At 47.3% G+C, this 15363-nt stretch overlaps 1 protein-coding gene across 2 annotated transcripts in view; it reads right to left on the reverse strand.

The window, feature by feature from the left end:
- rnf130 (ring finger protein 130) overlaps positions 1-15363 on the reverse strand; it is a 43226-nt gene that overhangs the window by 14220 nt on the left and 13643 nt on the right. For both annotated transcript variants that reach the window (XM_080840589.1, XM_080840588.1), the window contains exons 4-5: positions 5628-5878; positions 3057-3128 (exon numbers count right to left, since the gene is read on the reverse strand). In XM_080840589.1, the coding sequence (XP_080696715.1) occupies positions 3057-3128; positions 5628-5878 (323 nt within the window). The remainder of the gene's footprint in view (positions 1-3056; positions 3129-5627; positions 5879-15363) is intronic.

Here is a 15363-nt window from a genome sequence, read left to right on the forward strand (position 1 = left end):
AAGCAGGCTACAGATGAGGGTGGTCTTATCTAGTGTCATTAAAATGACAAAAGAGCGTCATCAGGTCTTGATTCATTTTTAATATCTCTAAATGGTCCTAAAGTATGTCTGTGTGGAAAAAACGAAGATGTCTACGATAAAAAAGTTCTTTTACAATCCCACAACTCAAAAGAATTGCCTTCAACTCCAGTCCATTTCTTTATTGGTCATAAAAGCTGAAGAGGAACTGCATTTGTTTCGGAACTATGTCTATCTGACCCGCCGTCATGATGGGAGGGGGAGACAGTTTCTGCAAGTAGTCAACTTCAAGAAAAATGGTGAGCTTTAAGCACGCACTGTGCTTACTCGCACTTCCTGTTTGGGCTCGGGGGACTTCCTGCTAATGACGAATCACTAGTCACTCTGAAGGCGCTGTGACGTGCAATGAAGGCATAAATGTGTGCCAACATGTGTGTTTGTGTGTGTATGAGTGAGTGTGTGCGTGCATGCATGAAAGAAAATGTGTGTGTGTGTGTGTGGTCATTTATGTGTGTATAAGTGTTTCCAGCTTTGACATTGTGCGAATGTTGGTGTCACAACCTAACCTTTAGCTCTTCAGGCAGATACACACTGGTGTCTGTCGGCCATGGGACTGACCCGCTTCTGGAAGCGCCAATTCAGGGGAAATGAGCACTGAGGTTTGGGAGGTCTCAGTGGTGGGCTGCTAGTACACGCCACACCGCCACACACACACACACACAGACACACACACACACACTGTGAAAGGTGAGGTCTCGGAGGTGAGGTTTGGGTGGCTTCGGAGGGTAGCCATGAGCAGTGGGGTTTGGGAGGCCTCGGAGGTGACCCGCTGGTACGCGTCACACAGACAAACACACACACAAACACTCACAGACACACACAGACACACAGACACACACACACACACAGACACACACACACACACACACACACACACACACACACACACACACACACACACACACACTGTAATCAGTGATGTCTCAATGATACTTGAGTAAACAATGATAATTACCATGACGTCGAATAATTAAGGGCTGAGAAGGAGTTTTTTTGTCTGCGCTACGCTGTAAAATTCTACGCTTATTTTTTTTTACTTTCCGAGACTGGAGGCTTCTATTGATCATCCGCATGTTATATATGTGAAGTCCCTTCACTTCAATGGGGTCCAATAATAGCTCTCCATTGCCACTTAACTTATTTCTCCCTTCACACCAGAAGAAAGGAGTGTTGAGGAGGGCTGTGAGGGTACAGATTGCTCCTTTCCGGAAGCATCTCTTCAGCTCTCACAGACGGCTATTTCTGTCACTTCTACACACACACACACACACACACACACACACACCTCTTTTCCAGCTTTGGTCAAGGTCACGGTGTGCCGGGTGGGTGTCCTGTTTCTAATGGGCTTTGTCTCATCGGTCGATGCATTCCAGTGAGGCCGCCTCCAAGAAGGGCCAGGAAGAAACTAAGCCAGCCTGGGGATAAGGGATAAGGGGACTGGAGATTCAGCCATTTGGGCTCGAACAGTAGCACTGGATATTCAGCCATTTGGGCTCGAACAGTAGCACTGGAGAATCATTCGTTTGGGCTCTAACAGTAGCACTGCAGCAGACAGGCATAGAGTGAACTGAATCTGGAAAATTCAGTAAAGGAGATGTGGATGGAGGCTCTGCTGAAACCTATTTACCAAGGGCTGGGAGTAAGTGAGCAAGCAGGAGAAGGGGGGGGGGGGGTCGTTGAGGGGTACAGGAGTGGAGGGGGATAGATTATTGCATGCATAAGCATGGCTATTTTTGTTGTAAAATGGTAAAACATTTTGACAGGAGTGCAGAGGAGGATAGAAAGAGGCAGAAAGCAAGAAAAAAAGAGAGAGAGAGAGGGGGAGGGGGGGGGGGGGGAGGGAGGGAAAGATGGGATGGGAGTGAGGATGAGCTAGGTGGATATATTATGGACATATCTTTCCTCCCTGGCACAGCCTAGCTGGATGACTGGTCAATCTCTGGTGATATCTGAAGCCCCGATATCTGTTCTCTGTAACGGACCAGATTTCCTCCATGGATGGGGGGCATTACTCTTTCTTTCTCCCTTCATATTTCTCTCTCTCTCCCTGTCTCTCTCTCTCCCCCTCTCTCTCTCCCTCCCTCCCGTTTTCTGCGATGCTCAATCACTCCCCGCCTCTGGCTTCCTCTAGATGGAGAGTTTCAATTTCTTGCGGCGGCCAGTGCCAAGGCCGATGTTTTATTCATGGCCGTGGGCGACTGGCCGACCTTGACTGTGGCCGAAAGTCTCGAGCCGCCCCACCCCTCCTGTACCCAACGGCCCAGGTCCAGACAAAGCTGTAAGGTTGCCACCTCCAGACCGCCCTTCTGCAGGGGGCCACCAGCTGCCATCCCACACATCAGAATAACAAGAGCTGGTGCTCCTGACCTCAGCCTGACCCCCCACTTAACTCCCAGATGAAATTAAGGCGCCCCCCTTTCATGGTCTGTGATTAAGGACACCTGGATCACCTTGTATACACTTAGCCTTCCTTATTCATGTTTTATGAGGGATTTTTAATAGGACATGCTGCTGTGCGTGGTGTATGGTGCAAACGTACATTTCTTTCAAAGGTCAAAGAATGTTTGGTGTTATTAAATCTTCACAGCCCTAAATCTGAAGGTACTTGCCCCTTCTACAGCACCGTTGGTCCGCTGGTCAACACCGTACATAACTTGATTTAACTGCAAATAACAGTGTGCGACTGGGTTACAGTCTCAGGTCATGGTCCAGGGCCAGTCATCTTAAACACCAGCGGAACAGCGTCTCTGATGAGAGCAGATATCCATGAGAGATGTGGATCTCTCTTATGTCACATCCAACTCTCTTATGTCACCTCCAACGATCACACACTGCACACCTGGGGCTACAGAGGCAACGCTGGAGATAGCTCTCTTATGTCACATCCAACGGTCACACACTGCACACCTGGGGCTACGGCAGCCCAGTTCAAGGGCTCCTAATGGATGTGAGGGCTAAGATGGGAGGCAAAGTCTTACCTTATCCCCTCTCTTCACAGTCCTGGTGGTCAGCTTCCCGATGGCCTTCTTGGCCGCATCTCCCAGCCTCCTCTGCAGTGGACGATAAATAAAAAAAGAGAAGTAAAACAAACAGCCATTGATAAAAACCCATCCAGGTTCCAGTGAATAAGAATGAGGATATATATCAACAGTGTGAAGCAACCGAAATAAAACAAGGTGCTTATTTATCTGCCTACAGAACTGGAACAGAGGACCATCCTCTGTGATTAATATGTCTGCTGGTGCAAAGCTAAGGCCTGGCACTCCTTCCACTACACTACTTCACTGTGAGAGCCACTGGGAGGGGGGGGGGGGGGGGGTTAGTGTAACCACTGGGGGTGGGGGGTGATTGAGGGGCGACCCACTCTGGCTGGTCAGGCAGAAGGCAACGGAGGCATTGAAACGGCCAGGTGTGGAGGGGACTTTGTGCAGTGGTGAGGAGTGGACTGAGATTTGGGGATGACGTAAGGAAAAGGGTTGACTGTAAATCATTCACCTCTACGGAATGTGTGGGAGTGGAATTTCATATTAATCAGTGGGAAGAATTATCACGTTCACACTTGGGTCTACTTCAGTGTGCAAATGTGTGTGTGTGTGTGTGTGTGTGTGTGTGTGCGTGTGTGTGTGTGCGTGTGTGTGTTCTTGCGCGTGTGTGTGTGTTTCCTCTTGATATTCCTGTCACTGTGTCTGCCAAGCATGGCTCTAATTTCCCTATGAGTTCGGTCATCACTGCCATCACTGGACAATGGGAAGAGCAGTTGAGACATGCAGGAGCCTCGGCCTGAAACACTAATCACTGCCGTGACAGACAGCGCATACCAGTCAAGGCTTCCGCCCCTCTGCCTGGAGAGTGGATAGTGTGCGTGTTTGTGTGTGTGTGTGTGTGCGTGTGCGTGTGCGTGTGCCTGTGCGTGTGTAGATGAACTCTCCAACCCCTGTGTATCCAGTTGTAATTACATTACTGGAGTAATCTGGTGAATCCATTTTCTGCCATCTGAAAATCAGCTGAGCATGCATTCTGTTTCTGTAGCCAGGACAACAGGAGAAGAATACGCAAACAATGCAAATGTCTTGGATTCAATTACCATAGACTTCAAATACAGATCAAATGTACGGTCTACCTTTTCTGTACAGCACTACAGGTCTATTTGATACAAAGCATTTGCTGTGTAAATTACTTCAATAAGAACAGATAATCATGCAGATGGAAGACATTAGTGTGTTCTTTGATCATGCTGGCATTTGTAGTGCTGTGTGTGTGTGTGTGTGTATGTGTGTGTGTGTGTGTGTGTGTGTGTGTGTGTGTGTTTGTGTGTGTTTGTGTTTGTGTGTGTTTGTGTTTGTGTGTGTGTGTGTGTAGAAGGGGCTACACGGATCAGCCTGAACCTGGTTTTAAGGGTGATCACCAATATTGGACCTCTTCTCCTTTTCTATATGTAATTGGCATCCTATACTGTGGGATGGGAGGGGTGTGGGCCGGTCTTAAGGCCAGATCCCCAGTGACTTCCAGGAGCAGTGTAGACGTACAGTGTGTGTGTGTGTGTGTGTGTGTGTGTGTGTGTGTGTGTGTGTGTGTGTGTGTGTGTGTGTGTGTGTGTGTGCATGTGTGTGTGGGCGAGTGTGTATGTGTCTGTGCATTGCGGTTGAAGAGGGGAGTCAGACGCTGAGGAAGCAAGGTTTTACCACCGCCCTCCGTCATTAAGCTTTCATAAGCTGAACGGCCACGGAGATTTAGTGCATCAAATTTTCATAAGGCTACCCCCCCCCCCCCCCACCCACTCATCCTCCCACACACATTCTCCTTGCCACTCACTCCTACTGGCCAACATGCTCCTCCACCCACCCCTCCACACACACACACTACCCCACACCCACACACACACACACACACTCACACACAGTAAAGGTCAAGCAGTGATGACCAGGGGACACTAAAGGCTAATAATATCAGCCGCCACTCCCCATGCTATTTTTCATCATTTCAAGTAGCAGGACAGGTCGCGAGTGAGAATGAGAGCCAAGGAACTCTTTGTTGCTTTATGCACTGCCCACACGATACTGTCCTGAAAATGTGCAATAAATGTCAGCGGCTACATTTTTCTTTTGAGCCTCTGGAAAAATAAATAAATAAACAACATCATTACAGCAGGGGCGGCCAACTTTTCTTGTTTTGGAGTGTTTTTTAAAAGCTTTGTGACCTTGCTGGAGAGATTTATGCAGCCCAAATAATCCCAAAGTCAAAAGCAAAACACATTTCTGTTTGTGCAGTTGCAGGAAGTCATTTTATGGGTCAAATAGAGGATTTGAAGCAGAGAAAAATTAGCAACTCCACCTCAAATGACTTTTAGTGTTGGCTAATGAGTTAGCCACACTCATGCAGGCCGAAACATTAAAAACATTAAAAACGCTTAACATTAAAACCACTAAACGCTAAATGCGAAAAATGCTAAACCTACAACCACAGAGAAAAAGTAGGTTAGGAAGCCTGGGAAGCCAGACACATTCAGACACCGGAGGGAACAGGAAGAGGAAGTGGTGTGCAGAGCGCACCTGGCTGCGGTCGCGCGCATTGGTGTCTCGGATCTTCTGGATGAAGTAGAAGATGAGCCAGGCGGAGGAGATGATCATGAGCACGATGAAGGAGATGGAGACAAAGACCAGCGAGCCGCGATTGATGTTCTTGGGTGGCCCGCGTGAGCCCACCGTCACCGACACCAGCACCGTCAGGTTGCGCTCCAGCAGTGACAGCAGCTCCTTGCCGTAGGACTCGGTGATCATCACCGCTACCGTGTCACCCGTACCTGAGGGGTGAGAGAGAGAGGGAAAGAGAGAGAGAGAAGGTGCCAGTGAGCTGATTAGATACACAAGAAAATGTAGGCCCATATACACACACACGCACTCACTCACTCACACATATGCAAACAGCTATGACTCACAGACATAGAAACACACAGCCACCGATAAACTGGAGTAACAGGAAAAATAACAAAGTTAATTCAGCACATGCAGAAACCAAATGTACCACACACGCATTTGTCATTGCCTGCCATTTGTCAACAGTGTCAGGATACAGATCTCACAGTGTCCCATTTAGGCACACACGCACTTACGCACCCACGCACAACCACACACACACACACACTCGTAAATAACCCATACACACACTTACACACACATAACACCACCACCACCCCCACCACCCCCGGCTTATCGCCCCACCTCCCATCATATTCAATGCAGAGTTCATCTCGCCCTCCCAGGGAATCTGACCTATTTAACATTGGGCTGTTGGCACACATGGCCGTGCCATGGCAGGCATTAGAGCCGAGCCCAGATAAATATTGGATGGCGTACTGATCTGGGCTTGGGCCCCCCTTGAGCTCTGATCACCTCCCACCCCCCTGGTGTTGCTCACCATCCCACTGCCTCCCGCTGCCAAGCAAACACTGATTAGCCTAATCTCTCCAAGACAGCCTCCTCAGAAAGAAGATACATAGCCAAAACAAAAAGTGCCGAACGGCATATTTGCACAAGCGAATGAGTAACAGGAGCATGTAGTCGGGGAAAAGAATGGCATTTTTTTTAGGGAGACAGGATGGGGAGAAAATGCGATTTGAATGAGGGGGTTGGGGAGGGGAGAAGTAGCTGCCTTGCTACTTCTGTTGGGTGCAGATGCGTTGACGATGACGATGCTGCTGTTGCTGATGCTGTTATTTTCCGACGGTTGCCAAAAGAGCAGCGATGAAAAATGGCAAGGTCGGCCAAGACTGATAAGCGCAGGAAAGGCACAATCTAATTTCCCTGTGGCGGCACCTCAGTCATACACGACCATTGATCTGGAATCGTGTCGTCACCGGGGCGGCTCACAGGCAGTGTGGCACTCTTATTCATAGAACACTAAAAATATTCATAGCTTAAACGACGCATCAAACGGAAGTTGTTTTGCTTCACACCTTTTTCGTATGTGCTTTTGAAAAGAGACTGGGTTTTGGTGGACTGATGATTTAGGTTTAACCAAGTTACAATTTCACTCCACTACAATCCAAAACCTTTACAAAAAGTTTCCAGAAAGTAAATGATTCATCTCTGATCATGCTTTTTTGTCTGTGTCTGTGTCTGTGCCTGTGCCTGTGCCTGTGCCTGTGCCTGTGCCTGTGCCTGTGCCTGTGCCTGTGCCTGTGCCTGTGCCTGTGCCTGTGCCTGTGCCTGTGCCTGTGCCTGTGCCTGTGCATGTGTGCGATAGGCGTGCGGGCCACTTTTACACACAGCTGAGCTGTAAGACATCCATTATTACTGGTGGTGTATCACATTAGATACGGTTTACAAAGGTTTCCTTTGTTTGATACTCCTCTGCCTCAGGGCAAGGTGGCATTGCCCCAATGCCCCCAAGGGTTATATAATACCTTAATTAAGGACGAGGCTGCCAAGAAAATTAGTACCCAAACAAGATGGCTTAGTAAACCCGAGTCATTTGAGACCACATGTAGTTTTCATGGTGTTGCAAACTGAAGAATGTTCAGAGGTAAGAGGGAACAGCTGAGTCTCATGCTAATTCACGTCTTTGAGACAGAAAAGGCAGCCTTGTTTTGCGGCGGTGTGCTTTTGATGCGTCACATGAGATGGCAGGTCTTAAAATGTAATTGGCCATCGCCTGTGATCTGTGCTTATTGCCTGCAGGTTAAGAGCTGTAAGGACGGATTCTTCTGGGCAATGACAGCTTTGTGCCATCACAGCAGGTAATCTGAAGAATCAGAGAGTGCTTTTGCAGAGAGGGAAGCTTCGCATGATGCCTTTTGGAGATGGGAGAACAGACAGTCATCAAGGGATCTCTGCCCGTGAAGAAATTACAGTGCAAACATCACGATGGATGTTTACAAAGATTTACAAATCATACCTGTGGAGGTTAGAAAGGTGTTCAGATTACTGCAGCCATTGGCTTTCCTTACTGGTCCAAGCAGACCAGAGAGAGAAAGACTTGGAGCCAAGATAGATCCTGACCACAGCTGTGAGAAAAACACAACACAGGTGCAGTATGTGCACGTTTGTCTTCCTGGTAATTGCCGTTTAACTGTAATTTAATGTTTGTTGTGTAAAGTCACCCTGATCCACTTGGGGCGGGACACACGCACATAATCCCAGGGACGAGAGCAAGAGCAAGAGGCACAGTGAGCTGTGGGGAGCTAACCTGCCTGGCCGAGGGGAGGGCGTGGGAGGGGGGGCGGGGGGAGCGATGCGTCAGCAGGGGATAGCGAGGCGTGGCGGGGACAGTCCGCCTCGCTCCGCTGGTGACGGATGAGGCTGGCGGGGTGCACGCCGAGCCGTTTGTCTCCATCCACGTCGCTCCCCAGAACAACAGTCCTACATCAGTGCGTGGTAGCGGCCGGGGAGTGCTAGTGGAGCATGGCTAACTGACATTCATGCATTAGATACTGGCCTCAGACCAGTGCGGAGGCCTAGGGCAGCTCAACAAGGCACAGATGTCTATATACTGAGAGAACTGACACCGTTTGGAGTCAAACGGCTGCAGCATGAGATATTCGTACCTATCTGCTAGCAGATTTCAAACATACCTAGATGAACACAGTTGGCCACTGCTTGCTAGTCTGCTATCTGCTTATACACAGGAAGATTCAAAAGAAACAAGAGAGCTTGTAAGCTTCTAGAAACGACTCTGTGCTGGTCTGTCTCTTTCTTGTGTGATGTCAGTCGTCTGTCTGAATGACGCACACATAGAACACAGGTAGGCACTACTCTAGAAACTTAAAACACAGGTAGGCACTAATCTAGAAACATAAAACACAGGTAGGCACTACTTCTAGAAGCGACTGTGCAGGTCTGTCTCTCTCTCTTGCGTGATGTCAGTCGTCTGTCTGAATGACGCACACATAAATCACAGGTAGGCACTACTCTAGAAACATAAAGACAGGTAGGCACTACTCTAGAAACATGAACACAGATAGGCACTACTCTAGAAACATAAAGACAGCGAGGCACTACTCTAGAAACATAAACACAGATAGGCACTACTCTAGAAACATAAACACAGGTAGGCACTACTCTAGAAACATAAATACAGGTAAGCACTACTCTAAAAACATAAAAACAGGGAGGCACTACTCTAGAAACATAAAGACAGGTAAGCACTACTCTAGAAACATAAAGACAGGTAAGCACTACTCTAGAAACATAAAGACAGGTAAGCACTACTTCTAGAAGCTACTTTGTTCAGGTCTGCCTGTCTCTCTCTTGCGTGATGTCAGTCATCTGTCTGAATGAGGCACACATAAAACACAGGTAGGCACTGTCGAGCGCTCCCTCTCTCTGGGCTCCCTCAGGAGGGGGCTGTCAGATTAAATGCTAGCGGCTGCTTGTTGCTTGACTCCAAGGGCATCGCTAAGAGATTGCTTCCTCCTTGACGGCAACCACCGTGCCCAATACCATCGTAAGTGCTCTGAGGAGATTAGAGGCTGATGGGGAGGCCTCCCCCTAGTCCATCCCTTCCTCCCTCCCTCTTCTTTTTTCTTGCCCCCACATGTGCTTTGATTCATGACCTGCAGTGCATCCATCTTCCGGAATTTTCCCTCTTCCCCCCGTCTGTTAGCATTAGCATATTTGACGTGTTTCTGTCAATCCCGGTTGACATTATGATGAGACAGAGCGCTTCACAAGGCTTGCTTGCCTGCCTGCACCTTGGTCTTAATGTTTAAAATACAGGGAGGTGAAGTCATTAAAGATTAAAGATTGATCATTCTTTTCCTTTTTTTCAGAGGAAAGCCCCTTTAAGGTGCCCTTTAGGCCACAGCTGCATGACTCAGCAGTTGAGGCTAATCTGTCAGTGGGTGCCATGGGAGATGTGTGTGTGTGTGTGTGTGTGTGTGTGTGTGTGTGTGTGTGTGTTTGTGTGTGTGTGTGTGTGTGTGTGTGTGTGTGTGTGTGTGGCTGATGCGATGCAGGGCACCTTTGTGCCGTCCTGACTGACAAACAGAAGGGGATGGGCAGATGGAGGAGGGGGGAGGATGGGTTGGTTGTAGGATGGAGCCGGGGGGGGGGGGGTTGAGGAGGGAAGGAGGGGTAGAGGAGAGAGTGTGCTTGGCAGCCGAGCTGTGACTTTGGTGAGGGTGGGCCCACAGGTCTGCTTCCAGTGGGATTTAGGGGTTGGTGGCTTTTTTAAATTGCATTTTCATTGATGGGCACTGTACCATCTGCAAATAGAGGCTGGCACGACTATAGCTGCAGCAAAACGGCATTACTGGGCTGTGGTCTACAACAATGGCAATGGTTTCTCTTCACAAAATGGTGTTAAGGCAGAAGAATTTATTTTGGGTTGTGAAGAGGTCATAGGTCATCCTTATACCAACACTAGCACTTGAACTTGAATGTCTTGGCTACAAAAGTAGCACCACAGACCTAAAATGGAAATGGAGTATTTGGATTAACGTCAGTATTTTCCAGCACTGTGGATTACATGACTTTGTCCATATTAGTCATAACTCTGTTGTGGGGTTTGCCCTAATGACCAAGGAGACAGTTTCCTTTCAGCAGAGCTGCGATTTTCAGACCTCTTAATACCTTGGAAGCAAATGTGCTTAATCACATATTCTGCACTCACATAGACGTGCTTACATGACAGTCTACACACGCACACACACACACACACAGACGCACACGCACACAGCCACAAAGATTTACCTATATGTTATCATGGAACCACCTACTTTTATGGCCTCTATGGCCATGGGGATCAATGGTGAATCACAGCCAGTCAAAACAACTGGCTGGCGGATTGTCCGTGCCTCATAAATCATTACCTTTATAACCGCCTGGCTCAGGCTGCCCGTCACACACCCGGCTGCAAAGCTGTAGCACACACACACACACACACACACACACACACACACACACACACACACACACACACACACACATGTGCAAATATGTGCACACATTAACACCAAACACAAATTCTTGTATATATAGAGCGTGCGCGCACACACACACACACACACACACACACACACACACACACACACACACACACACACACACACACACACACGTGTAAACACACACAGACACAGACACACTTCAAACTAAAAAGGGACCCTAACCGGAGCAACCAGAGGAGTCCTAAAAAAAAGCCCATCTGCGAGTCTTCTGCATCCCATTTCTCATGTGACTCCACACACTCTGGCAGTGTGTGCATGGCCTAATGAAGATGGGGGCAGCTGCGCCTGCTCATGCACCACATCACTTTTACTCATGTCTGTCTTCCCATTACGATACATCCCGCTGAGCCACAGGATAAATATAGCCCATAGTATGACGCCAAACTACGCAACGCTGGAGCTCGTCACCCTGCCTCAAATCAAATTGAGAAAGAAAGGTGACAACGGTCTGGAGGGGTTCACTTTTAAAGGATATGACAGTCAGAGGTGAGTTTACATGGCTTAATGGCTGTGCATTTAACGGAAAGAGTGAAGAGAGTGAAGGAGAGGAGAGGAGAGGAGAGGAAAGGAGAGGAGGCTGTGCGCTGGGAGCAGTTTGGCTGACCTTACGTTGATGACTCAACCAAACATTCCATGTACCTGACCAATGGGAGGGGAGCGTGGTGCTGACCTTCACCTGTCTGCAACTCTGACAGAGAGATAGCTCTTCAGCAGCAGCTGCCACTGCCACGTGAGCCAGGGACAGAGATGCTGACGAGTTGATATCTCTCTCTCACACACACACACACACACACACACACACACACACACACACACACACACACACACCACACACCACACACCACACACCACACACCACACACACACAGTCTTGTTCAAACAGACACATACACTGAGTAAAGTCAGTCAAACAACACACTCATACAAACAGATACCATTTTCAAATGTAATCCGCAACTATTCACACACAGACACAGACAGACACAGACAGACACAGACAGACACAGACAGACACACACACACATTTTTTTTCTTTGTTTTCCCTCTTTCTGCTGGTTGTAGTTTTTTAGCATCAAATCTACAGTATACAACAGGAGCACAATCCTGTTCAGGCATTAGTTAAAATGTCAAATGATTAACAATTGAACACACCTTCATTATTTCTAAGTTGAAAAGTAAGGTATTTGTGTCAAATTAAAAGCTAACAATTAAGATTACAAAAAAGCCTCAGAGGAGGAACTAATTTAAGACTTACTATATTACAAAATAGCCTCACAGTTGGGACTCAATGCAACAAGTCGGGACACCTTTTATTGCTGAGATTTAAACATTTAATTTTTCGAATACTTTGTACGTGCTTTATTGTTAATGACACTCGATCCATGGAGGACACCGGTGTTGCACACATTTGTTCTCTCATTCTTCAGAGGCGTGGTTGCGTTGCTCTACCTTTATCTGGCCCAAAGGCATTTTATTGGAGTCACGTCAGGCAACATACCTGGCCAGGTCATAGTTTTCTTTTTTTGTTCCTCCTCTTATATCATTTTGGCGGTCTGCTTTGTATCACTATTATTATATTCCTCCTCTACTAAGCTTGTGGAAACTGGACAGACAGTCATTTGGTATACACACATGCTTTCATGGTGCCATCTATGAATGTCATCTCCCCAACTCCTTTAGCACTCCTGCAGCCCCATTTCATCACACTCCCTCCTCTGTGCTTCACTGTCAGGGCTATGCATTCACTGGGGTAGTCCTGGCCAGGTTCACACCAATGCTGGACAACATTTGAGCTGAAAAAAAAAAATCATCCGACCAAACACCAATCCCAACATTCATCAGGCTTCTTTTCATGTCCTTCAGCAATGTTTTGTGCTGAAGAGCAAGCAAGGTTTTTTTTTCTTTTGGACGCCATCCAAGTGACGTGACGCTACAGATACAGAGTTGCTGCATGCCAGAGACTGAAGGCAGTGTGATGCACACACAGTTCCAAGAACAACACACTTCCTGTTTGTTTCTCTAGTCAAAGCAAATCTAGGTCTCATCTCAGTCTTATCTTAGCAGGAATGCATCAACATTCCTTCAACATTTGTTTTTCTGCAACACGCACAGCCACAACCAGAACCACAACTACAGTTGTACAATGCCCTGCTAGATAAAAATAAACACTGAAAAAAAAAAAAACAGAAACCGAGAGAGGGGATAAACAAAAGAGGGAGAGAAAATGAGAGACAGAGAGAGAGAGGGAGAGAGAAAGAGAGAGGTAGACAGTGGGGGGGGAGAGAAAGAATGAAACCCTTCCCGTGTGAAGGGCGATCAATATTTCCCAAGTTTTCTCTTTTTTTTCCCTCCCTTGCTCTTTTGCTCCAAGAATGCCAGTGTTCATGAGAGGAAAATGACCTTCTGAATTAGTCATAGGGTCTTTCTATATTTATAAATCCCCATCGATCCCGGGGATATGGAGCTGTCGCACCTCATGACTCACTCCTTCTATCCACATCCCTCCCTCCCTCATAGCTTCAGTGTCCCCACCACGCTCTGCATCATGCTAGGCTAGCCTTGGCTAAGCTAGGCTAAGTCGCATTAGCTGCCTTGCATTCTTAATGCACGCTAGACTGGCTGTAACACACTGCACTTGGCTTCCTTGTGAAGATTAACCCTTTTTGTGCATGTGTGTGTGTGTGTGTGTTCTTCTTTAGATTTCTCTGGGCTTCTGATATTATGAGGATCTGTTCTTTGTTTTGTTTTTTATGCTCAGTCCAAGTTCCTTCCATCCAGGGGGCTGTGAATGAAAGGCTGTACTGATTCCAAACAGACCATCTTCTCGTCTGAGCAGGCCAGAAGGCCTGTGGAATGTATTAGACAGGGGCATGTATGGACATGTAGAACCAGGCAGCTGAAATCAGGGTGCAATTTTTTTTATTATTATTTACATCCCTATCTCAGCTGGATGAATTTCATCCACAGAGGGGACAACCCTCAATTATTAAAAAAAATATGAAAAAACAGGCAGGTTGTGACAGAGTTTTCTTACACTTATAGCCAACATCGCTGGAAATAAAATGAGGGCAAAATGAAACGAGTCCAGAGCAGTTTAAGTTTTCAATAAATGTTCAACTGTTCAAAATGTAACCTAATAGGGCCTACCGTTAACTTGAAAATAATTAGGCCTATTAATTGCTTGTTTTCATGATAAAAAAAAAACATCCCCCCCTCTGTTTTTTTGGGACAAATCGCACCCTAACTGTAATACAGAGTGCTTCAGGATGAGGGAAAACTACTGGAAAGCAGAGGCTTGCTTCTGCGTCACTCTTTCAAGCGTAAGTGTGTGTTTGTAGATGTGCATCTAGTGGCTGGATTCCAGTGTGCACTCACTGTGTACCCTTCAGAGTGTCCCTACAGGAAGAGCATCCTCTCAATGCACACACACACACACACACACACACACACACACACACACACACACACACACACACACACACACACCTCTACCCCAAATGACTACTCAGGATTTATATTACCTTATCTTTCATAATTTCATCGCAGTAAACAGTTCCTGAACATAAGCCCTAACATAACGTTCCAGCCTGTCTGGGATCAGCAGCATCACTTTCACACCCTTCATTCACCTCTGCCAGTCAGCAACCCACTTCACCCCGCCCGACATTTACTGGCGTCACACTACATCTCCTGGCAACTGCTGTTGTTCTGCTTTTAATTACTTCAGTAGAGGTTGAAGAACCAGGCAGGACACGTCCTGAATCCATCCTCATCTCTGGAGTGTGTTTAGGTGTGTGTGTGTGTGTTAGTGTGTGTGTTAGTGTGTGTGTCTGTGTGTGTGTCTGTGTGTGTGTCTGTGTGTGTGTCTGTGTGTGTGTCTGTGTGTGTGTCTGTGTGTGTGTCTGTGTGTGTGTCTGTGTGTGTGTGTGTGTGTGTTAGTGTGTGTGTGTAAAAGTCACCCACGGCTGTGGGCAGTGTCATGTCCATATGGTGTTTGCTTATGAATGACCTCTGTTTTCCCTGACTAATTGTTGTGTGGTTTTTCAAATGCCATGCTAGCTCGCCCACTACCACAGTATGCATTCACAGAGAACAAGCTATACCATACCAGCGGGATAAATGAATATGTTTTCCATAAGGACATTGTGTTTGCCATCATCACAACATTGGGTATGGAACTCCTGCCACAACATGTAGGTCATATTATGAGTCCACAGAATAAGAACTGGGGCAAAGCATAGGAAGCTTGTGGAGCTAGTGCTTATGGGTAAACAGCCATTGTGTGAGCATGAATGCTTACTGTAAGTGTGCATGCACCTGGAGAGAGAAAGGAAGATAGG

Source organism: Sprattus sprattus, assembly GCF_963457725.1.
Source record: "Sprattus sprattus genome assembly, chromosome: 6".
NCBI lineage: Eukaryota > Metazoa > Chordata > Actinopteri > Clupeiformes > Clupeidae > Sprattus > Sprattus sprattus.